The sequence below is a fragment of the Cryptomeria japonica genome, chromosome 6, assembly GCF_030272615.1.
Source record: "Cryptomeria japonica chromosome 6, Sugi_1.0, whole genome shotgun sequence".
Taxonomy (NCBI): Eukaryota; Viridiplantae; Streptophyta; class Pinopsida; order Cupressales; family Cupressaceae; genus Cryptomeria; species Cryptomeria japonica.
The window spans coordinates 426,938,762-426,963,314 of NC_081410.1; the positions used below are offsets into that span (position 1 = coordinate 426,938,762).

The 24,553-nt window shown below is 34.3% G+C and overlaps 1 protein-coding gene across 2 annotated transcripts; it reads right to left on the bottom strand.

The window, feature by feature from the left end:
- Positions 1-18,984: 18,984 nt before the first annotated feature.
- Positions 18,985-21,306, bottom strand: LOC131042999 (hypersensitive-induced reaction 1 protein). 2 transcript variants are annotated; one of them, XM_057976351.2, is made up of 6 exons: positions 21,195-21,306; positions 20,865-21,063; positions 20,427-20,547; positions 20,026-20,117; positions 19,768-19,864; positions 18,985-19,530 (listed from the first exon to the last, which is right to left on the bottom strand). In XM_057976351.2, exons 2-6 carry the CDS (start codon positions 21,051-21,053, stop codon positions 19,169-19,171), a joined length of 861 nt encoding a protein of 286 aa, XP_057832334.2. In that variant the 5' UTR covers positions 21,054-21,063; positions 21,195-21,306; the 3' UTR covers positions 18,985-19,168. The 2 variants fall into 2 exon arrangements, with proteins under 2 accessions (XP_057832334.2, XP_057832333.2); XM_057976350.2 differs by lacking the exon at positions 21,195-21,306 and having other exon boundaries at positions 20,865-21,174.
- Positions 21,307-24,553: the final 3,247 nt, after the last annotated feature.

Here is a 24,553-nt window from a genome sequence, read left to right on the forward strand (position 1 = left end):
AACCAAGAAATGAGAAATGCTGTAAATGTAAATGTCTGTAATGTAAAACAATTACTAATACCTTGTTGTAAGGATGTTTGTAACCTTATGTGCGAAGGTATAGATGTTGCTGTTTGTTGTATGTTGTAGTATGTAGTAAGTGATCTCCTCTTCAATGGTTGAATCCTTGTCTTGAATGCAACACTTAGCCTTGAATGGAGACTTGGAATGATCAATTGCTTGAAAGAATGCTTGAATGCTTGAATGCTTGAATATAGTTTCCACATATGTTCATCCTCTACCCAAAATGAGAGAGAAAATGTAGTTTATATACTTGTCAATTAGGGCTAAAAGACTGATTTTCCCGACCTTAGGCCGACCAGGAAATGATAATTTCCAAATTGCAAACAAAAAGACCCGAAGTCTCAAAGGAGACCGGGCCCAAAATAGGGCCAGGGACCAGGGTGCTGGGCGCCATGGTCCTGGGCAAAGGAGGTTCAGGCCAGGGTGCTTGAAAAATGCAGTTTTTGGTGTTGTGGACAAGTTTTGGGGTCTCCATTCAGGTTCCGTGTTGCGTCGCCATCGTGAAGACCGAAATGCAGTCGAAATTGCAAGTGTCACAATTTTAGGACGCTACAGTATTAACTTATGTTGATTTTGGTATTGACTTATATCCTTCTATTAAATGCAGGTCATGTATATGCAGTTATTGCGGATGGGAACAATGAAGAAGGAACATATTACTTTTTGTGTCTTTGTATTGAGGCCAAAAAGAAATTGACTTCTACAGTGGCTGATGGAGACAGTATTGAGTACCCAATAGGATCCGTTGTTGTGACAGGGACATGGCTTAGAAGGTACCACGTTGTTGTGTCGAGTTGTATTGAGACCTCTTAAACTCATTTATTTAGCAGTCGTTGTATTGATTTTGGCATTATTCTTCTATAAAATGTAGGTACCCTATCAAAAATTCTAATGCCTGGTTGTTTGAGGACCTTGAGACACATAGACATATTCTTCATTACTCAAACCTTCTTGTTGCAACAAATATTCATTTGATTTAATATCGTGGTAGACATCTTAACAAGGATTTGTGGAAAGTTTGTGAATCAGACCATGAGGCAATACTTGAGACACTAAGGGTTAGAGCTGATCCAAAAGATTCACTTGATTGATTTTGGGCCATCTAGAAGAATAATTCTACAATATGGTAGAATAATTTTGACAATTTTGTATATATCTTTTGTGAAACGTTGTAACTTCTTTTTTTGGATGTGATCTACATGCATATGAGTTGTAATATGCATATGAGCTATAATGTGCATATGTAGATGCCAAATTTTGTATATAAAAATATCAATGAGTTGTAATGTGCATATCTAGAAGCTAAAATTTGTATAAAAAAACAACAATGAGTTGTAATGTGCATATCTAGATGCTAAGTTTTGTATTAAAAAACAACAATGAGATGTAATTTGCATATTTATATGTAAAATTTTGTAAATATAAACAATAATGAGCTTGATAGTTTATATAAGATGGCAAATTTTATATATGAAAGTGTCTATGGGGCTGATTTGCAAATTTTCAATATGAATATGCAATTTTTTTTTCCAAGTGTTTTGGGAAAGTTTTGAGTTATTATTGAATTACCCGATTTGAAGGGCTAGTACGAATAGTCCAAATCCGAGATAGGATTTTGGTAGGCAGTGACAACATGATCCCGTAGGTTCAAACGGATCGTCCATAAGTGCCACGGTCTCCAAGTTACGCTATGTCAAAGTTTGACCATTTTTTCCGCTTTGAGAGCTCAAGGGAAAATGTCGCTACGAGGTGGCTCGTAACGATCGGACATCTTGGGGAGTGAGACAAGGGCACACCTAGCATAAAAATGGCCACCTGGACGTGCTCACGCTGACGGTTCATTCCCATGACAAGTAGAACGAAAGATGCACTATTTTGCCACCTCTCACTGATAGCTTTTGACGATTTTTGATGTAACAGAAAAAATCTCACCATAAGAAAACAGAATCGAGTTGCCCGAAAATGAGATAGGATTTTGCAGGCAGCGATAACACGACCCCATAGGTTCAAATGGATCGTCTATAAGTGCCACGGTCTCCGAGTTAGGCTACGTCAAAGTTTGACCCTTTTTTCGCTTTGAGCGCGCTCAAGGGAAAATGTCACTACGAGGTGGCTCGTAATGATCAGACACCTTGGGGAGTGAGACAAGGGCACACCTAGCATAAAAATGGCCACCTGGATGCACTTGCACTGACAGTTCATTCCCACGACAAGTAGAATGAAAGATGCACTATTTTGCCACCTCTCACTGACAGTTTTTGATGCAACAGAAAAAATCTCACCACAAGAAAAAAAAATGGAGTTGCCTGAAACTAAGATAGGATTTTTTAGGTAGCAATAACATGACCCCATAGGTTTAAACAGATCATCCATAAGTGCCATGGTTTCCAAGTTACGCTACGTCAAAGTTTGACCATTTTTTCCGCTTTGAGCGCTCAAGGGAAAACATTGCTATGAGGTGGCTCGTAACGATCAAACACCTAGGGGAGTGAGACAAGGGCATAGCTAGCATAAACCTAGCCAGCTAGATGCACTCACATTGACAATTCATTCCCACGACAAGCAGAACGAAAGATGCACTATTTTGCCACCTCTCACTGACGGTTTTTGATGCGATAGAAAAAATCTCACCACAAGAAAATGAAATGGAGTTGCCCAAAACCAAGATAGGATTTTGTAGTCAGTGATAACATGACCCCATAGGTTCAAATGGATCATCCATAAGTGCCACGGTCTCCAAGTTATGCTACATCAAAGTTTGACCATTTTTTCTGCTTTGAGCGCTCAAGGGAAAATGTCGCTACGAGGTGGCTCGTAACGATCAGACGCCTTGGGGAGAGAGACAAGGGAACACTTAGCATAAACCTGGCCACCCGGATGTGCTCGCGCTGAAGGTTCATTCCCACGACAAGAAGAACGAAAGATGCACTATTTTGCCACCTCTCACTGATAGCTTTTGACGGTTTTTGATGCAACAGAAAAAATCTCACCATAAGAAAATAGAATTGAGTTGCCCAAAATTGAGATAGGATTTTGTAGGCAATGATAACATGACCCCATAGGTTCAAACGGATTGTCCATAAGTGCCACGGTCTCCGAGTTACGCTACGTCAAAGTTTGACCATTTTTTCCATTTTGAGTGCTCAAGGGAAAATGTCGCTATGAGGTGGCTCGTAACGATCGAACGCCTTGGGGAGAAATACAAGGGCACACCTAGTGTAAACCCAACCACCCAGATGCACTCATGCTGACGGTTTGTTCCCACGACAAACAGAACGAAAGATGCACTATTTTGCCACCTCCCACTAACAGCTTTTGATGGTTTTTGATGCAATAGAAAAAATCTCACCACAAGAAAATGGAATCGAGTTGCCTAAAACTGAGGTAGGATTCTGTAGGGAGAGATAACATGACCCCATAGGTTCAAACAGATCATCCATAAGTGCCACGGTCTCTGAGTTAGGCTACGTCAAAGTTTGACCATTTTTTCCACTTTGAGGGCTCAAGAGAAAACGTCGATACGAGGTGGCTCGTAACGATCAGACGCCTTGGAGAGAAAGACAAGGGCACACCTAGCATAAAACTGACCACCCAGATGCACTCACGCTGATTGTTTGTTCCCACGACAAGCAGAACGAAAGATGCACTATTTTGCCACCTCTCATTGACAGCTTTTGACGGTTTTTGATGCAACAGAAAAAATCTCACCATAAGAAAACGAAATCGAGTTGCCCGAATCCGAGATAGGATTTTGTAGGAAGTGACAACATGGCCCCATAGGTTCAAATAGATCATCCATAAGTGCCACTTGGATGGGCTCGCGATGACGGTTCATTCAACTCTTCTTTTATAGGTGATGAAATGATGAACTTCACTCCATAAGCATGAAATGATGAACTTAAGCATGAAATGTCTTAATTGGTTCTTGAAATGATGCAATTCACTCCATAAGCATGAGTTTATGAAATAATAACTTCACTCCAGTCTCTTCACGCACGAAGGACTCAAAGAAAATTCACTCAATCAAAATATAGAATATCAACATTATCGGTATCAGTACTTGGGTATACACAATATGAGCAATAGATAGTTTAAAAGTATACACCATATGAGTTACAAGTAATGAGCAAACTAGATCACATTTTAAGACATATACACAACTAACAAATATGATCACATTTCAATAGCAAATAACTAAGTTTCAAGAATATCATGTTTCATATATATCAATGAACAAATTGGATCGAATATCAAGTTTCATATATATCAAAATGAACAATAATCATGTACATATATCAAAAAATGGCATAGATGCCAAATCGATAATAGTTACAAAAATGTGGCATGTGCCATGTCTGTCAAAGTCGATATATACATATACAAATGTCGAATATATAAAAAATTGGCCCTTCAATGACCACAACTATAACTATATGTCTCTATCCGTATCTATGACTGTGGCAGATCATCAAAATCGAGCCTCTTCGAAGTAGTACGTGGCTGCAAAAGGACAATTCAAATGTCTAATCAGATATATTTTCTCAATATAACATCAAATAACTAAATACTGAACTGTAAATTGTTTGAAGTTGAAATGTTGATTACCTCATCTTTGTCTTCTACAATTTGGTGAGGCTGAGGATCCGTGGGATGTCCTGCAGGAGGCTATAACTGGTAAAACAACATTAATACATGTTAATGACATATATGTCAAATAACACATAATAACTAAAAATGAATAGACTAAAAAACTAAAGCATATTGGAGCCTCAGATGGATGTGTTGTGGTCGTAGAAGGCAAAGTCACAGATGAATCAGTTATGACCATTTCCTATATCCATGGTAAGTGATCTAAAAGGAGTTAACTAGATGGTTTCAACTCCGTTGTGCACTTAGTGAAAAGAAGTTGATCTAAGACAAACATACCTTTTGCCTTGGTTGTGTTGGATCCCATAATATACGTTTAAGACTTCTACTGAAATGGAATGGTAGAATAACAGTAGGAAGTTTGCAAGGGGCCTGTAATAGTTTAAAGACAATCATACAAGTTAATAACCCAAAGTTGTTGACAAACTAGATAAAACAAATATTTTTAACATATGTAGAAAAAATGCACATTGAAGCCTCATATAGTTCTCCTGTAACCTTAGGAGGCCTTGTCGAATCTAATGCAGCTATTACCATTTCCTATATGAAAAATGATAACATATGATATAGACATAAAAGAATTTAGTTATTTTGAACAAGCAAGAATGCAATCCAAAGTGAATATGAAGATATCACCTCTTCCCTCTGCTGAACCTCATCGACATCAGGTGCATTCATTAATTCTGTAAACCCCATATGTTTCTGTATATAGAACAAATAAATTAAGTGCTTTTATCAATATCTACATATACATGTTTAATCATCAACAATTGAATTTAAATTTTAGTGAATTACCTTCTGTCGTTTGGGTGTTTGAGAGGATATCTTTTTCTGCCTCGGAGTGTTAGAGGATGGCTTTCTCACACGAGATGTCCTCGAGGCAGGTGGGGTAAACTAATGGAAAAAAATTAACATAAGGGAAAAGAGCATGTATTTAATATATCACTTAAGTAAAAAATATATAAATCTAAATGGTACCGCATAGCTATCTTGGCCAAAGTCAATGGTTGAAAGCGTGATATCATCAAGTTGGGACATCTCAGCCACTGATAAGCCCTACAAAATATCAAGTAATGATACATATAATTAACAAAATATATTTTGAATCCAATGTATTATTATATTTTTAACAAATTTACAAATCTTTACCTCTGGTGGCGAAACTACTCGTGACCGTGGAGTCGAATGAACAGTATGTGGTGTACTCCCACCACCTGTTGCACCTTGCAATGCATTTTATTTATATGTCACTTTAAATTGTTCTAAAAATAAAAATTCATTTCTTTTTATAAGATTTAGTCACTTAATTGATAACATGTCATAAATAGAATTAAATGCACCTGTGTCTGATAGAGAGGGTACGACATATTGAGTAGTTCGTCGGTGAGGGCCACATCCTCTACAGTGGAAGCATGGCATCTACTCCCGCAACATGTACACGAATGAGATGTCCCACCATCCTTGTCCACGTCAGTGTCTACACCAGAACATACACCCTAGTAGGTGGGGCACATATGCTGAATGGGCTGGCTCGTGCCAAATGATGCATGAGGTGCTGTTGATGAAGGAGGTGCCGCTGACGAAGGAGGTGCTGCTGATGAAGGAGGTGTTGCTAATGAAGGAGGTGTTGTAGGTGCTGGTACATCCTCTGCTCCGACCAGCTGTGTCCCATGCTGAACAATGACATCAGTCAATGATGCAGCTGCCTGAAGAGTTTGTAATTCCATAGACTCCTTCAAGGATATAGGGACAGTGACATGAACCATGGGTTTAGGAGCTGTACACCTCCTATGTTGTGGATCTACCACCCTAAGGGCCCTAGGTCTATCCTTCATAGAGCCTCTCCCTCTACCCTGAAATTGTCGGATGTCAAAGTAATTCGGCTTCTCGTCGAGGATAAACTCACAATACAACTTTCTCAAAAATTATAGAGGCACCTCCCAATTATTACAAGGTGGTTGGTCAAAGACCATATACCACCTATCCCAAAAAGCATCTTTCAACCTAGCATGAACACACCAATGTATAGGAAACTGAGTCGTATTTAGTTCTAGGTTGGTACCTGGTAACATGATCGGTGAAAAGAGTACATATGTCAGCTTTAACTATGCCCTTTTTCTTCACTTGATCATATGACAACCCATCCACATAAAATGTTCGACATCTATCCCTCCATGAACCCCATTTCATAACCTCCTTAGATACCTCATTTGCACTTTTAGCCATTGTTTCTAGTGTTCTGGCAAGGGTTGAGTGGTGCTCAAGCTTAGAGGTCCTCAACCTATTCACCAATATAGAAATTTGGGCGCTATTTTGTGTAAGGCGATTGATGAGATCCTCTTGTGTGGCATCTACATGATCTAATGGATGACGTGGAGGGTTTCGGGGTGGTGGTGGTTGTTGAGGAGCAACATTTTTGGGATTTTGAGGGTTTTCTTGTTTCTCTTGTGCAATGTTAACAAGGTTTTCTTGTGTTGCTTGTGCAGGAGGAGGTCTTTGTTGTCTATTTCATTTTTGGAGATTGCTTGAAGAATCTGACATCAAATTAATAAAAACAAAACTTAAATCAATTAAAAAACCCCAATTTAATTAAAATGCAAAGAAAAATAATCAAACAAATCAAATCTTACCTGTTCGACGGGGTGCCATTGTTGAAAATTGCTTTTGATGACGGGAAACTAAAAAATTGTTGCAAACCCATGCGGGTTCGATGCTTTTTTTTGCTTCTCCTTGCTGTTGTTCCATGGGTTTTGGTGTTGAAAATGGCCAAAACCCATGGCCTAAACAAAAGAAATATGTTTCTCAAAACCTGTACGGGTTTTGAGAAACTTTAAATTTTTTTATTTAAAAGAAATGTTGCTGTTACCAAGCCTAGCACGTTTTTGAAATTTTAGAACCCGTACGAGTTATGAAAAATTTTGTTTTTTTTGGGCATGTGGCCACTTTTCTGTTCACCATCTTGGCGCACTTACCTAGACAACCACTTTAACTTGACAGTTTAATCTTGACAGTGATATTGAATTGATAGTTCTAAGTTTACTTTGATAAGTTGATTTTGAGATTGGCAAAGTTAAATCAGTTTTTCTATCTACTAATTCACACCCCCCCCCCCTCTCAGTAGTTGATTGGATCCTTGTTTTTTCATCATACCATCAATTAGTATCAGAGTGTCTCAGGTCCTCTAAGGTCCAAGCCTAACAACTTGAGGTAAAGATATTGCAGAACATGATGAAGAAGGAAGGTCCAAAGTTTAATAGAGAGAAATATAGAATATGGAGTGATAGAATGAAAATTTATATCAAGAGTCTTGAAAATCAATACTAGGAACATGTTGGTACTCAATATGTTGCACCTAGTGGGATTATGACTGATGATTAGAAGAAAGAGCAACAAGAAAACAATCAAGTACTGGAGGCTATTATTAGTTCTTTGTTTGATGTAGAATATGTTGATGTCCATGGTCTAGAGACTGCATATGAGGTGTGGAAAAAACTTGAAGAGATTTATAGTGATGATGAACATGTGAAGATTGCCAAGGAAGAGAGTCTAAGAGGAAAGTTTGATGACATGCGGATGGCTGAAGGTGAGAATATCCAACAATATGGTCAGAGGATAAAAGAGATAGTTGGTGAGATCAAGAGTGCTGGTGGTAAAGTGGAAGATGCCACAGTGGTCAGTAAGGTGTTGAGAACCTTGCTACCGGTCTACGTTATCTGTGTTGCAACCATTCAGGAGCTAAAATCTATTGACAAAACTAAGGTAACCCTTGAATCCATCATTGGTAAGAACACTACTTTTGAATTAAATAGTTATGATGGTAGTGTTCATAAATTTGAGTCTACATTTAGAGCTTCAGTTTCTAACCCATCTATGAGGAAAAGTAGAGATGTCAATCACAGTTATGAATCTAGATCTAGTAGAGAAGTTGATGATGAAGACAATTTGGTTGAGCTTGAAGCATTGTTGGTCAAGAGTTTGCCTAGAGAAACCGATAAATATGGAGGTAAATTACCTTTGAAATGTTTTACATGCAACAAGATTGGACACATTGTAGCTAATTGTCCTAATGGTGATAATGAGCACAAGCGAGAAAAATTCAGTAAGTACAAGGGAAAAGGCAAAAGACATTGTCTTATTGCAGTTGATGGTGGTATCATTGATGAGGAATTTGATGGTGATGCTAACGAAGACATTGTGTTTGTAGCTATTAAAGAGGAGACATCTGATTAGAAGGCTTTAGTTGCTCGTATGGATAATTCTAATGATTGGATTATTGATAGTGGTTGTTCACATCACATGACCGGTGACCAGAGCAAATTTCTTTCTTTGAAGGAATTTCATGGTAGAGTTGTAAGATTTGGTAATGACTCACCCTGCATGGTTAAAGGTAAGGGAACTATTTCTCTTAATGGAAAGAGTAGTGCAGATGATGTCTATTGGGTTGAAGGTCTAAAGCACAATCATTTGAGTGTTTCTCAACTCAATGACAAAGGATATCCATTGGAGTTTAAGGATGGTATGTGCAAAATCTATGGGAGCAAAGGTGAACTTATTGCAACCAACAAGCAGACTAAAGGTAACCTATTTCACCTAAATCCTAAAGTAAGTAACTGTTTAACTGCTAAAGTAGATGATAGTTCACTTTGGCATAGGAGATTTTGTCATATAAATTTTGATGACATTGTTAAAGTGAGTAAGTCCAAGACAGTGAGAGGTTTGCCTCAGTTGGACAAACTGGTTAATGCTCTATGTAAGGAATGTCAGTTGGGAAAGATGACATCCTCACCTTTCAAGAGCAAATCTTTTTCAGCAGAACATCTATTAGATTTGGTTCATATAGACCTCTATGGACCAATAAGGACTAAACGTATTCAAGGTGATAGATATTTCATGATCTTCACTGATGATTGCTCAAGAATGATGTGGGTCACATTCTTGAAGGAGAAAATAGAATAATTTAGTAAGTTCAAGGCATTTAGGGCCTTAGTTGAAAAGGACAGTGGTAAGAAGATAAAGTGTCTGAGGACTGATCAAGGTGGTGAATTTACTTATGAGGAATTCACTAGATATTGTGAAGAAAATGACATCAAATGACAACTTTCTGCACCGAGGACACCACAAAAAAATGGTATTGCAGAGAGGAACAACCGGTCAATTGTTGAAGCTGCTAGGACGATGTTGATACAAGGAGGTGTAGTGAAAACTTTTTGGAGAGAAGCTGTCAGCACAACTGTTTACACTATGAACCGGATTTTGGTAAAAAGAGGTAAGGACAAGACTCCTTATGAATACTGGTATGGTAGATCACCTAATATTAGTTATTTCAAGATATTTGGCATCAAATGTTTTATTAAGAGAGGTGACTATGTTAGCAAGTTTGAGGCTAAAAGTGATGAAGGTATATTTCTTGGTTATTTCACCAAGAATAAGGCCTACAAATGTTATAACAACCAGACACAAAGAATCGTTGAGAGTGTTGATGTTTGAGTGGATGAATATCCCGAAGTCTCAGGGGAAACCAGTGTGGAGAAAAAGGATGAAGATCCTTGCATTTTGTTTTTGGAACCAAAACCTATGAAACCTGAAACTGGTAAAGAGAATGTTGTTGTACCAGTTCAACTGGAATAGGTAGATTCAGAAGAAGATGATGATAATAAAGAAGAAGAACCTGAAGATAATGATCATGTCATTCTGAGGTATGTGAGACTCAATCACAATCCTAAACAAATCATTGGAGATAAGGATGTTGGAGTGCTAACCAGAAGAAGAATTAGAGAAAATTCTCGCATGATCTCCACTATTGAGCCTAGAAATGCTAAGGAAGCATTTGGAGATGATCATTGGGTTAAAGCTATGGAGGAGGAGTTTGATCAAATTCAGAAGAAAAATACATGAACCCTAGTACCCCGACCAGTAAATAAAAATGTGATAGGTACTAAGTGGGTATTTAGGAACAATTTGAATGAAGATGGTGTTGTAGTTCATAACAAAGCTAGATTGGTTTGCAAAGGTTATGCACAAGAAGAAGGAGAAGATTATGGTGAGACTTTTTCACCAATAGCAAGACTAGAAGGTGTCATAACTTTACTTGCATTTGTAGCACATAAGGGATTCAAAGTATATTAGATGGATGTGAAGTCAACATTTTTGAATGGAATACTGGAAGAAGAAGTATACATTGAGCAGCTAGATGGTTATGCTCTGACTGATGATAAAGACATGGTATGTAAGTTGCACAAAGCACTATATGTATTAAAGCAAACACTAAGAGCATGGTATGAAACGATTCATTCACACCTAATGAAGATAGGTTTTTAGAGAACCAGTGAAGATAGCAATATATATCTCAAATCCGAAGGAGATAAGATACTGGTTAGTGAAGTGTTTGTAGATGATATCATATTTGGAGGTAATGATGACATGAGCAATGACTTTGCAAATGAAATGAAAAGTGAGTTTGAAATGTCTCTAGTAGGAGAGATAAATTTTTTCATAGGTTTGCAAATACAACAAATGAAGAGTGGTATTTTCATCACACAATCTAAGTATATGAAAGAGGTATTAAAGACATTTGGTATGAGTGACTGCAAACCAGTTGTGACAACAATGGTTACAGGTTGTAAGTTGTCTAAGGAAGATAAATCCACATTTGTTGATGAGAAGGAGTATAGGTCAATGATTGGAAAATTGCATTATGTTGTTCACATCACACCGGATATAACTCATGCAGCTGGTCTAGTTGCTAGATTTCAGAAGAATCCAAAGGAAACACATTTGATACCACCAAGAGGATTTTCAAGTATTTGAAAGGTACTGTTGACTATGGATTATGGTATCCATATGAAGGAAACTTTGACTTGAAGGTGTACACAGATGCAGATTGGGAAGGTAATGTTGATGATAGGAAAAGCACAACCGGTGGAGCATTCTTTCTTGGAGGAAGACTTGTTTCATGGAGTAGCAAGAAGCAGAGTTGGATATCACAGTCTACTACTGAAGTTGTGTATGTTCCAGCTTATATGAATTGTACCCAGGCTATCTGGATGAGGCACATTTTAGAAGGTTTCAAGATGAAGTTTACAGAACCTGTGAAGATCTTATGTGACAATACCAATGCCATAAATATTTCCAAGAACCCTGTTTTGCATGCACGAACCAAGCATATTGTATTGAAGTATCATTTCTTGAGGGAAAAAGTGCAGAGTAAAGATGTGATCTTACAACATGTTTCTATCAAGGAGAAGCTTGCGGATATCTTTACTAAACCGCTACCTAAGACTACTTTTGAGTATCTTAGAAGTCAGCTAGGGGTTGTACCCATTCATGAGGTGAATTGAGCATGATGTAGAGTACATCATTCTTGGAGCTACTTGTAAAATTTTATAGCAGGATTGATGTAGAAGTGGAGTTATTCCACAGGGGGAGCATCAAGTTGCAGGTTGCTGATGCTGAATAGTGAAATTTGACATTGCATGTTTTACTTTCACTTTGGCATTGTTGTTAAAGGGGGAGAAGAACTATGTGATTTTGGGGAGATGAATTGTATGATTGACAGAGGCAAGATGTACAACCAGCTACCAGTTGAAGACAAGGAGAGTACATGGTAAACTGTAAAGCAGGATTCCTATTCACAATCATAACAATCAATGGTATTGATATTTGTATTGCCATCAATGCCAAAGGGGGAGATTGTTGGCATTTGCATGAAGATTGCATTAATGAAATGTTATGTTGTCATTGATGTCAATTAACCGGTAATGATATTATTGTAATGTTGTTTTATAACCGGTAGGAAGAGCTAGTGAAAGGAACCATAACCAGTAGGTAAGTTTGTGGAGTGAACTGGTATTGCTAAGTATTGGAGAGTTGAACCGGTAAACCCTACTTGTTGATTTGATAAACCCTAACTGATTAAGTTTGGTGGATTGGTTGTATTGGTTTATGATTTTATGATGAGCGGTAATGATTATGACATGTATGCATATTGTATGAAGAGAGTTTCAAAGTGTTTTTGGTGCATTGAGGTAATGGTTTTTGTCTAGGGAATGAGCAAGTATATTGCATGTAATGCAAAGTGCGTGATGAGTTACTAAGTTCGATGAAGTGGTGATCAAGGAGCGGTCGAGGCTTTCTTGAATGATGTGTAGAGATTGCTATGTAATCCAACAGTCATACTTGAACCGACTTGTTTGTAATCTCTATAAGAGAATTAGGTTTTTGTTGTGTTACCGACCTAGTTGATTTGTTTATAAGGTCGATGAGTTGTTTTGTTTTAAGAGTTGGCAAAGTTTCAGTTGAGTGTGTGGTTGTTGAACCGGATGATGTATCTGCAGTTTGAGTAAAGGTAGATAGGAGCATGAAAAGGATCTGAACAAGCAAGTTTAGTGCTATTCAAATTGATCAGCAAACTCTTGTTGTTTTGTAACAATTACAATAGTTAAATCCACTAACCGGGTAAGCTCTAACAAGATTGGTGTTATTTAAATCCTATAATTGGGTGGTCCATTAGCTTGGATTTCAAATCCTCTACTGAGGTTACTCCTCACAGGGTATTGCTTCTAACAAGGCATTATAGTCAATCCCTTAACCGGGTGGTCCCTAACAGGATTTGTTCTTAATAGGACATTTTGTAAAGCTTTAACAAGCTTGGATCCTAACAGGGCGAACTTCAAAAGAGTTTAGATAGTTATCTTGTGAGTCTCATCTCATCGTGGTTTTTCCCATTTGGGTTTCCACGTCAAAAATATTATGTCAAGTGGTGAATGTTTTTGTGGTTATGTTTTATTATGGTTGATTTTCGTAACTACTTAATTCACTTTGATAAGTCACGATAAACGACAACAATATGAAATGAATTTTTACTTATGTTAGTAAAAGTATTTGGATGTTTATGAGTTTCAAGTTGTTTACTGTTAATTTGTTGTAACAGACAACCGGTTTAACTTGATAGTTTAATCTTGACAGTGATATTGCATTGATAGTTCTAAGTTTACTTTGAGATTGGTGAAGTTAATATCAGTTTTTCTATCTACTGATTCACCCCCCCCCTCTCAGTAGTTGATCGGATCCTTGTTCTTTCATCATACCATCATACATATGGAAGTAAATTTGTAGTTACCAAAAGTAATATATAGAAAATATAGTATTAGTAATTACAAAGGTTTACAAGGAAAAAAGAAAATAGGAATAGAACCCATACTTCAAAAGAAAGACCAATTGTATTAATTAAAAAAATGGTTACAATAAAATATCCAAGCTATGCCTCTAAAGGAGTATACCAACATGTATATCTAGGGTAATTCTAGAAACATAATGATACCTATAAAATTAACCATACTAACTCCATTTTCAAGAACCAATAAATAGATGAATAAAATTGGAAACCATTAAATTTACCATGTACCAAATCCATTAGCCCAAAAGTGGCACAAATTCTAGTAATCCATTTTTGGTCTTGGTCTTCAAGTGATATTTATGATACTCCTTAAATGCCATATTATTGTAACATCATATTTGATTACCTACCTTGGGCATCCAATTTCTACTCTTCCTCCACTAAAACATTCTTTATGACACATATCATATGATTTTCATAATTTTGGTCAAGATTTAAATGTGGCCTATAATCATGTTTTTATGCATCATAAGAACCCATCGTAAGAAATTTTCACCTTAAAATTTCACAAGACATTTAGATTCTCAAGTACAACCTCTTACATACACTTCAAATTGTATAACATATGATAAAGTGTGCCACCTCAAAGTTGGATGTTCATCTCCTCATGTGAGGAAAAAATAATAAATGAATGCAAACATTGGGAATGTGAGGTTGAGACACCTTTTCTCAACAAACATGAATGTGAAAAGTGAAATTGTGATGAAAATTGAATATAGATTGCAAATATACTTGACATGATTTAGTTATGTTCTTAATTAATGTATATGAATCATGTGAATGTAAATATGTCTCAAGTTTTTATCTTGTAAGGTTTAGTATAAGCACATAGACCTACAAAAGGGGATCTAATACGTTAAATTTGAAATGAAAAAATCACGTGAAAACATTATGTGTGCATGCGCGTGTTTGTGAGAGAGATATATATTTGCTTCAAAAAATAATAATTAGGGTCTCACCAATTGTCCTTATGTCAAAATTTTAATATTGCATACCTTGGTCAAACTTCAAGTTCACTCTCATGGGATCCTTGTTAAAATATTTTATCTTTTCCTCTTATTCTTATTCATTTTTGTTACATTTTAGTGTTGGCCTACTCTGTGTGTTCACTATGTAACTTAAGTAAGATTCTTATATCAATGAATGGTTGGACATAAATTTTAGTCTTGTGCACTAGTAGTATGTAGTCATATACATTTTTTATTCCTTGAAATAGAATGACAATAGTTGTGTTGGCATGTGCTCTACAAATATGAAATCTTAGTTTTTGTTTGTCATGTTGTGTAGCTCTTAAAACCCTATGATTATAATTAGTTTGAAAAAATACATGTTAGAGTTCATACTATATGATTTATGATTTTGATATTTATGTGATGTCTTGATTTTATTTAGTAATTAAGTGTGAATTCAGTGACATTGGAATCGTATGTCTTCATCCATTCTAATTCAATAAGCCCTATCAAATAATATATCAGATCCTTTGTATTGTTCATGTAGTTGCTATGACTAAATTAAATTAATTTTTTTATTTATGAACATCAATGCTGTGAAAAGTCCCGAACCTTTTGTTGTTTCCTATTTATTTGTATGACACATATGTTTGCAGCTTTCCCCCATATTCTCTTATATTTAAAAATTAACCATTCAGACATCATCACACGATTTTCAAGTGAGAACCTTTTAGTGTTGCAATCATCAACAACTAGCTTGGAAAAATATATCGTCGATGGTTGCAAATCTATTTTCCCAATCATCCCATATTTTGTTGATACCCTATATTTGTAACACAACTTCTTGGCACCCAACCGACTATTCCTAGTAAAAAGAACTATCAAATGGGCAAAACAATCCCATACTACTAAAATGTCAATTTGTCCGCCATTTTAACAAAAAATCGAAGCAACCATTTTTTTGAAGAGCATTTAAAATCAAAATGGTAAATGAAATTAAACAAAGTCACTGGTGAATCAGGCATATATTTATTTTAGGAAGTACACAAACTTTTATTTGAAACACAAATACATAACACTAATCCCAGTGGTGGGATTGTATGGTTATAAGCAAAATAGCTACAATATTTATTGAAGTAAAGAGATACAGAAGCTATTTACACTTCAGTATTCCAAAGGTGGATGCTTTAGAATGATATGGAAATTTGTTCTTAAGAATATAAGGCTCAGGAGTTAGAGATCTCTTGATTGCTTCTTGTAAAGTAAGAGGTGAATTTTTTTTCACAATATATTTAAAAGGTTTGAAAATAAAACCTTCGACATAAAATAAACTAATTATATTTTTAGAAACATCTAGTACATTAGTGCAACATGCTAAAAAATTTACAACATGTGACTCCTCTAATTCATTTTTAAAAAAAAATTCTACAAGCCCTCTAAAATTCTTATCTTCCTCCTTTCAAAATGCTCCAAAATCATCTAACCAAATTCATCAAAAGTTTGCACAAGGTTGTGTCCTTGTGTGATCATTCCATGGTGTCATAAATTATAACCAAGACCTTACAAATGCATTGTAGAAATTTTAATAACATATTATTCTTCCATAGGGATGCAAGACTAAAAAATATTTACAACTTTTGCACAATGATGCCCTAGTAGAATTTGTTTCACTACCATCAAATGTAGGAGCACTTAACTTAGTAACTTTATATTATAGTACTCTTCTCTATCATTTTTGTGGCCATATAAACTTTTCCATTTAGAATTTTATTTCCAAGGATAACCAAATAATTTACATATGAAACAATATTTTTAAATCTTTAGATTTACCTTGATATTGTTAAAAAATTCTATCAATCTCCTTTGTGGGAGTGGCCTTTAGCTTTTCTCTCATTTTCCCTATCTTTGCAAGAATATATGCTTAGATGACTTTGGTATCAATATAATCATAGCTTGGGTACTTGTAGATGTACTCCCTTCTCTTGGAGATGCATCCATGACTTTCTTATTTTGAGAAAGCATCATTTATTCAATGAGGGTTTTCAATTTATCTTGTCCTTAGAATATTTCATAGAAGAATATTCTTCTTCCTGTGTTGTCAATTTATGCTTTCTTTCCTCCTTTTGTCATATCATCATAATTTTATTTTTCTCTTTTCAAGATATTTGATTTCACATGTCAACTATTAAAATAACCTTGTAGGTTGGCAAGACCAATTATTCTCTTAGACCACAATAATCTCATTGACCAATTTATTCATTATGAAAAATTTATATCTAAGATAAAATATCAATCCAACATAAGATATGAAATAATATTCACTTTCAAACTTCACAATAAAATCTAAAAATGCTCATAGTAGTGAGTTAAAGAAACTTGGTAATTTGTATGTAATAATGTTGTCAAATTCAACTAATAGAATCTAATGGGAGATGAAAAATGAGTATTTTTACTAGCTATGAATGGTTTACTTGTTATAGTTATGCATTAGATTTTGAGATGACGTTATTTAAGATTGATCGTGTCATTTGTAGGTATAAACTATAAGTATTGTTGATTAAGGTTGAAATTTTGCCTTTGTATCTTTTTTAATAAAGAATTTATTTTTTACTAGAGTGGATTTGATTATCGTATAAGTTGGTATTTTTTATGTGTTTGTGTCGAGTAGAGGTCAACTCATGTGGGTTCAATGTGATTCTTATGTGTTTGTAAAATTTAGCCCCAAACCTATGGCACTTTATGTATAGTTTTCTAAATCATTTGATTATATCACATACATATCTAGGTTCAATTGACCAATACTTGTGAACCCTTGTGATGTGCACATGTCTATAAAACCCCCCATATGTTAATATCGAGTATGATACTAGATTAGTTAGTGGGTTGTTATTGGATTGGGCCAATGATTGATGTCTAGGGCTACTATTGTATCTTATGCACCAGCCAACATTCACCTATATCACAAAGGTGAAATATTGTTGTGGGCTATCCTAGATGTGATATTGGAGTAGTGGCTAGTTGTCAAGTAATGAAAACATAATTGACTATTGTATTAAGAGGGTTAGGAAATGAAGGTGATCAATGCCAAGTGCTACCCATATTGTGAAGGGGTTAGTTGACATTATTACGAAGAACACAAGGTTATATATATCCAATGCTACCCCTCTTCAGTTGGAAAAAACATGTCGCCTATGGCCTAAGTGCAATAGATGGATGAACCCAATGACTCAATGGTTTTACAAGCCATGGGAATCTTATTAATGACCTTATATGAATCCAATGATAATTGCAAGTAGTATGGGATGTTTGTCATCATCATGACTAGTAATATGATGGAACCCATGATATGATACATAGTTGAGACTAAATTAAATTGAACCAATAATTAAACTTCAGTGTAAAAATTGGAAAGTGAAATAAAAAATTAAAAAATTAAAAAATCATATTTTAAATATGCATAATCATATTTAATCAAAACAAAATTAATTGTCAATTTTTACATAAAAATATAGCTCTTAAATACTAATCATTATAGTAAAAAACAAAAAACAAAAATAATTTGGAATGAAGAAAAATAATAAATATACATTTTTCAGCTCTTAAAGTGAATCTACTTGACATTGAATCACCAATATTCAATATAATTCATGATAATTATGTGAGAAAACTCACTTCCAAAACACGCTGGTAGCTATCCATCCATATATTTAGCACATCATACAAAAGACTTTTCAAAAAAAAGATAGGTATCTCCTTTGTATGATGTGCTAAATATATGACTGAATAGAAGAGACCCCAAAACACCACCTACACACAAAATTGTGCTTATTTCTTTCAATTTTCCCAAATCTTGAAGTCTAAATTTTGCAGCCTTTTCATTCAAATGATTCTTGACCAAAATTAGATCAAAAGAGATGAGAGAGACTTCTCTCATTCTGTGACAAACAAGCAAACTGAAATTTGAAAACAGTAGACAAATTATTGATTATCTTCAATCCAATGAAAGTATAAACAAGCATCAGACACAAATTTCAGTGAAAAATAGTGGATCCCACTTTTCATAGTCTCAGTCAATCAGCAGTAACAATCAGATAATACAAACCAAATTAATCTATATTCTTCAAATAAATCAAAAGACAAACATAACATCCAAACTAATGGATGCAAAGTCACAAAAAATATACTAATTTACTGGAATCACAATTTCATCATACAAGATGAAGTATGATGGGTACCAATGTAATCTAAAGATGAAATACTAAACTAATCTATGCCTATTTACTGTGAGTATAATAAAATGCAAATTAGCATTGCAAAGCTTGACACCATGTTTCTACTCATGAGCATGTGATCCCTGAAGCAGTCCATCTCTGATCTGCTGAGCAACATCATGAACTGCACCAGGTCCATGGGGTATGAACACTGCTGAAGATTTGGAATTTGCTCCAATCTCTTTCATTGTGTCAAAATACTGTGTCACCAACACCATATCCATCACATCCTTTGCACTTGTGCCAGGCACATTCCCTGAGAAAGCAAGTACACTCTCTCTCAGCCCATCCACAATTGCTTGCCTTTGTCTAGCAATGCCAAGTCCTGACAGATACTTTGATTCAGCTTCTCCTTCTGCTCTCTTGATCTGTAAAATTTTCTCTGCCTCTGCTTTTTCTTGTGTGGCTACTCTTGTTCTTGCAGCTGATGATATAAAACAATGGAATGAATGATCATGAAATTCAGAGAAATTTTAGGTAGATAAACTAAACAGAAACAAAATATGAAATAAGTTTGAGGATTATGAGTTGGGTTTCCTAAAGTTAGATATAAGAGTGTACAAAACAATTGATAATGGATTTTGAAAAATGGTAGGAGTTACATTCTTTAAAATGAAAGGACATGCACTACTGAACATAAAAGTCCAATTTGACTTCTTGCCTGCATTTATATCATTCATTGCTTTCTTCACACGCTCATCAGGTTCTATATCTACAATAAGAGTTTGAACTATCTCGTATCCATAGTTTGACATAGCCTGTAAACACAGAAAAGTAAAGTTTGAATCATAGAGCATTCAAACCTAATATTTGCTTATATTAAAAAATATATTATGATGTGATATTGAAGAAACAATTTACAATCAGTTGACCGTAGAAATCAACAATAATAAAATGATATGGACATGAAAATATCCACCTTTTCAAGTTCTTCTTCAACAACTTTAGCAATCTCACTCTTTTGTTCAAACACATCATCAAGATTCATCTTTGGGACACTAGAACGAATAACTGTAAATCAAACATTGAAACAAGGGAGTGAACCTAAATCCTCTTTCATAATTTTAAAATTTGTTAATTATTGTTAGTTAGAGTTTCTTTTTCTAACATTGAAACAAGGTACTGTATTGGTTATTGTTGGTTAGGGTTTCTTTTTTTCAATTGTCTTCCATGGAATAAGAAAAACAGAGTGAAAATGTTTATAGTGGTCTAATATTACCAAATATTACCAATTGCAAGAATCAAGAGATTTTGTTTCATTTGTCTAAGTGATTTATTTTCATGTCTAACAATTTATTCATTTATAATCATAAACTTTACCATCAAATACATATGCCTGAATTTGTCCCCTTGTATCACTCAGCTTATAAAATGCCTCACTGGCCTTCTCTGCAAGAGCGTGGTATTGAACAGAGGCCATCACAGTCACAAAAACATTATCCTGCAACAATTTGAAGAACATGTTACTCTCAAAACACAAACAAATGCCTCACTGGCCTTCTCTGCAAGAGCGTGGTATTGAACAGAGGCCATCACAGTCACAAAAACATTATCCTGCAACAATTTGAAGAACATGTTACTCTCAAAACACAAACATGATCCTCCTGCAGCAATTTGAAGAACATTTTACTCTAAAAACACAAATATTTAATAACCCCCAATACATACATACATGATTCTTGCGAAAAAACTTTACATACATTCTTATTTAAAAATTTAAAATCAAACTCAGGAACTAAAAATATTAAAAAACCCTACCTTGGTTTTTGTTTCACAATGGACATCCAATTTCCTTACTCTTAAGGAAAGAAAGCCTCTTATTTGAATTCCATTAACCCATGGCACACAATGGCACCCCGGCTCTAGTACTTTCTCAAACCGTCCAAATTTCTCCGTCATGCCCACAGTTGACTGTTCCACTTTAACACAGCAAAATAACTGACCCATTTTGTTATCCCTGCATTCAAATGAAAAAGTCACAGCAAATTTCAGCATACACTATGAACCTGTGCCTGTAAACATTCAAAACTGTCTTATCACCTAAAATGTAACTCAGAGGAGTTTTTCCATCACTATTTGATATCTTACCCTAGAATAAGTTCACAGATTTCCTATATAAAAGATTGCTCATACTTCTACAGCTGCGAACTGGATAAAATTTATATGACTCCAGAATGTATTACCATGCAATGTACAATGGCGTTAAAATTTAATAATAATAAATAAATAGATCATATTACATGCACATTTTTAAGAAAAATGCAAATAATTTAAATAACTTTAAAAAACCTAAGTTAAAAAAAATGCATGAAAAAGCAAAAAAAATATTTTATTTATTTGTCTCTCAAATATGAGTTTAACTATTAATCAACTCTATTTATATTTATATTAATAATACAAAGATATGATAATATAATAATCAGTCTCAAATATGAGTTTAACTATTAATCAACTCTATTTATATTTATATTAATAATACAAAGATATGATAATATAATAATCAGTCTTAATAGATTTTTTTGCTTTGCTGAAGAGTTTAATAGAAATATAAAAAAATATTAAAATATAGTAATATCTTAATAATAATATAATATTAATTACAATCATAATATAATAATAAATTAATATTAATTATAATATAATTATTTTTTAAGTCAAATAATAAACAAATATGATACTCTACCTTTTTTTTAAGTCAAATAATAAACAAATATGATATCTTTAGGCCTACTTTACCTATATTTTTTTAAAGATAGGTATGCTAGTATATTAGATATTGAAAATAATGTAGAATTTTTTTGTAAGAGTAAATTTAGGAATGAACTAGTTGCATGAATGAATAATTTAATTGCTGCATGAGATGGTGTATTGATTGTATGGATGAGTGAACTATTGTATGAGAAATAAGTGATGAGTAGACTAAAAGTGAGTGTTAGTTAACTAATGAGATAGAGATTAATAGAATTAAATAAAATAATAATAAACTGATTTACTATAACTGCTATCTGTTAGACTGCTGTGTGTTTTCCAGCCAAGACTCTTGAATTTTGTAAAGCTGCTATATGATACTTAATACAAAAAAAATAAACTGATTTATTTTTTGCTTTTCCATGCATTTAAGTGACACAAACACGTCAAATTAAATTCTTCTAGTTTTTATTGACGCATAACAAGTAGTCTAATGCATGTTGACATTGAAAAGTTTGGCACTATGTTTTTTAAATACTTATTAAGCTAGGTTTCATGGGGGTTTAAGCTTCTATTTTTAGGAAAAGAGGTCCCATAATTAATAATGTTATTTCTAATCTATTATTATACTACTATTTTATTACATTAGATATTTATATATTAGATATTGAAAATAATCTAGATTTTTTTGTAAGCCTAAATTTAGGAGTTAACCAATTGCATGAGTAATTTAATTGTTGCATGAGATAGTGTAGTGATTGTATGGATGAGCGAACTATTATATGAGAAATAATTGATGAGTAGACTAAGAGTGAGTGTTAGTCAACTAATGAGATGGAGATTAATAAAATTAAATAAAATGTTTATTTTTTTGATTTTCCATGCATTAAAGTGAAACAAATAGGTCAAATTAAATTTTGCATCCATATGCGAGTATAAGATGCCTTTGACATAATAAGTAGTCTACAAAGCACAATAAAATGCATGTTGATAAATTGAAAAGTTTGGCACTGTGTTTCTGAAATCCTTATTAGGTTGGGTTTCATGAGGACTTAAGCTTCATTTTTTAGGAATAGGAGGTCCCATAAAGGAAAAAAATTGCTACAAGATTATTTAGAATCTTTCCCTAGAAAATAGGAGCTCCTACTTTTTAGGATTGCATATTTGAGCAAGTAAAACTGGCAGGGCTAGAAATTGACCCACAAACTTAGGAAAATTATCTGCCACTTATCAATCATCTAAGTTTAGATTTCTATTGAAAAAAAATTGGAGGAATTTTTTTTTTTAGTTTGTTTTTACCTTTGTATACACTTTGATAGTACATAAGAGTATAGATGACTAGCAACAACCTAAGGTATTGTATTCATGAGAACACCAACTTTCTTAAATTTTGGAGCCTAAACTTTTAAGCTAAACTGCATTACAAAATTCACATGACCACTAGTTTCAAAATGTTCCTTAAAAATCTCAACAACTCTAACTCTATTTTTTAGGAAGCCCCATTCATGGGACCTCGCCCTTCTGTACATAAACTTGATTGTTGTTGCTAGTTCTCTTGAGAGGAGAAAAGGATAGTTAGTCATGAGCATGTGATCTTTAAAGAAGTCCATCTCTGATTTGATCCTTTTATTATGTAAAAAACTATGTCACCAACACCATATTTGATGTAGAGAGTCTATAAATTTCCCTTGCTATTTTTGAGTTTGGTTGTAGAGATAAGGATTGGCTATTTTGGCTTTCCTTTTGTGATTGTTGTTTCCATTTTTCTTAGCTACTTATGATTTTTTAACCATTGTTTTGGTTTTGTGTAGTGGTTTGGCGAGTATTTGTTGGCATGACTGGCCAACTAATTTTAGGCAAGGTTTTCTGTTTTAAAGAGGGGTTTGGGAATAGGAGGATATTGATAAGATTGGAAGCATGAAAACAAAGACTAAGACTAGGACAGTATTGGAGATGTTTTTCTCTCATTTTTATGTTGTGTTTTTTTTGTCAATAGTTCAAGGAAATAATAATATTATATTTAATTTGTTTAAGGATTCCAACATCTAATTTTTCTCTAGTCATTTCTATTATGGGTTATTTGCTTGCAAATTAATCTATTGCACCTTGTTTTGAATTGCATCTGTTTTTGGTATTAGAGAAAATATATCCACATGAGAGGAAGTTAGCATGAAAGTTGTGTAAGCAATATTGTTGTGAGAGCTCTATTTTGGCTTATTTAAGCTCTATTATGCTTCAATGGTTACAAGAGAAAGCATGGTCACTTACACAAATGGTTGAAAATGGTTAGGAAAGCTAGGACAATGGAAGTATATATTATTAAAATAGGTATAAATAAACTCTGAAACAAGGAGAGACCAAATTTGATTAGAAAAGAGCAGTTGTATATGAGTTGCTACTGTAATATAGTAATTAATTGTTGTCTTTCATTTGGAATGCTTGTGTTTACCATGTTGTTGCATCCTATGTTTTGATATGTTTCTATAGTTCTAGTTTACATCCTATGTTGAAGGAAACCAATTTAAGTTCAATGTCTATGAAGAAGATGAGAAATGGAATCTTTATTGTCAAAAGTCTTTCACAAGTTTAAATGATTGATGTAATGTTGTTGTTGTGAATTTCTATGTGCAAAAGGGGAGAGTTGTGAGGAAATAAGGAGGAGGAATAGTTGTTTGTTTGAGCTTTGGTTGTGAAGTCAAATATGAATTTAGATTATAATGTAAGAAATAGGATAATTGGGGTGGAAGAAAAGATAAGAC

Excerpts from the sequence above, each read along its gene's own strand:
- LOC131042999 (XM_057976350.2), bottom strand. The coding sequence starts at position 21,101 with ATGCTGAAATTTGCTGTGACTTTTTCATTTGAATGCAGGGATAACAAA. Across the intron at positions 20,548-20,864 it reads ATTGTGAAACAAAAACCAAG|GATAATGTTTTTGTGACTGT; the intron begins GTAGGGTTTTTT and ends AAATTGTTGCAG. Across the intron at positions 19,865-20,025 it reads TTGAAGAAGAACTTGAAAAG|GCTATGTCAAACTATGGATA; the intron begins GTGGATATTTTC and ends CTGTGTTTACAG.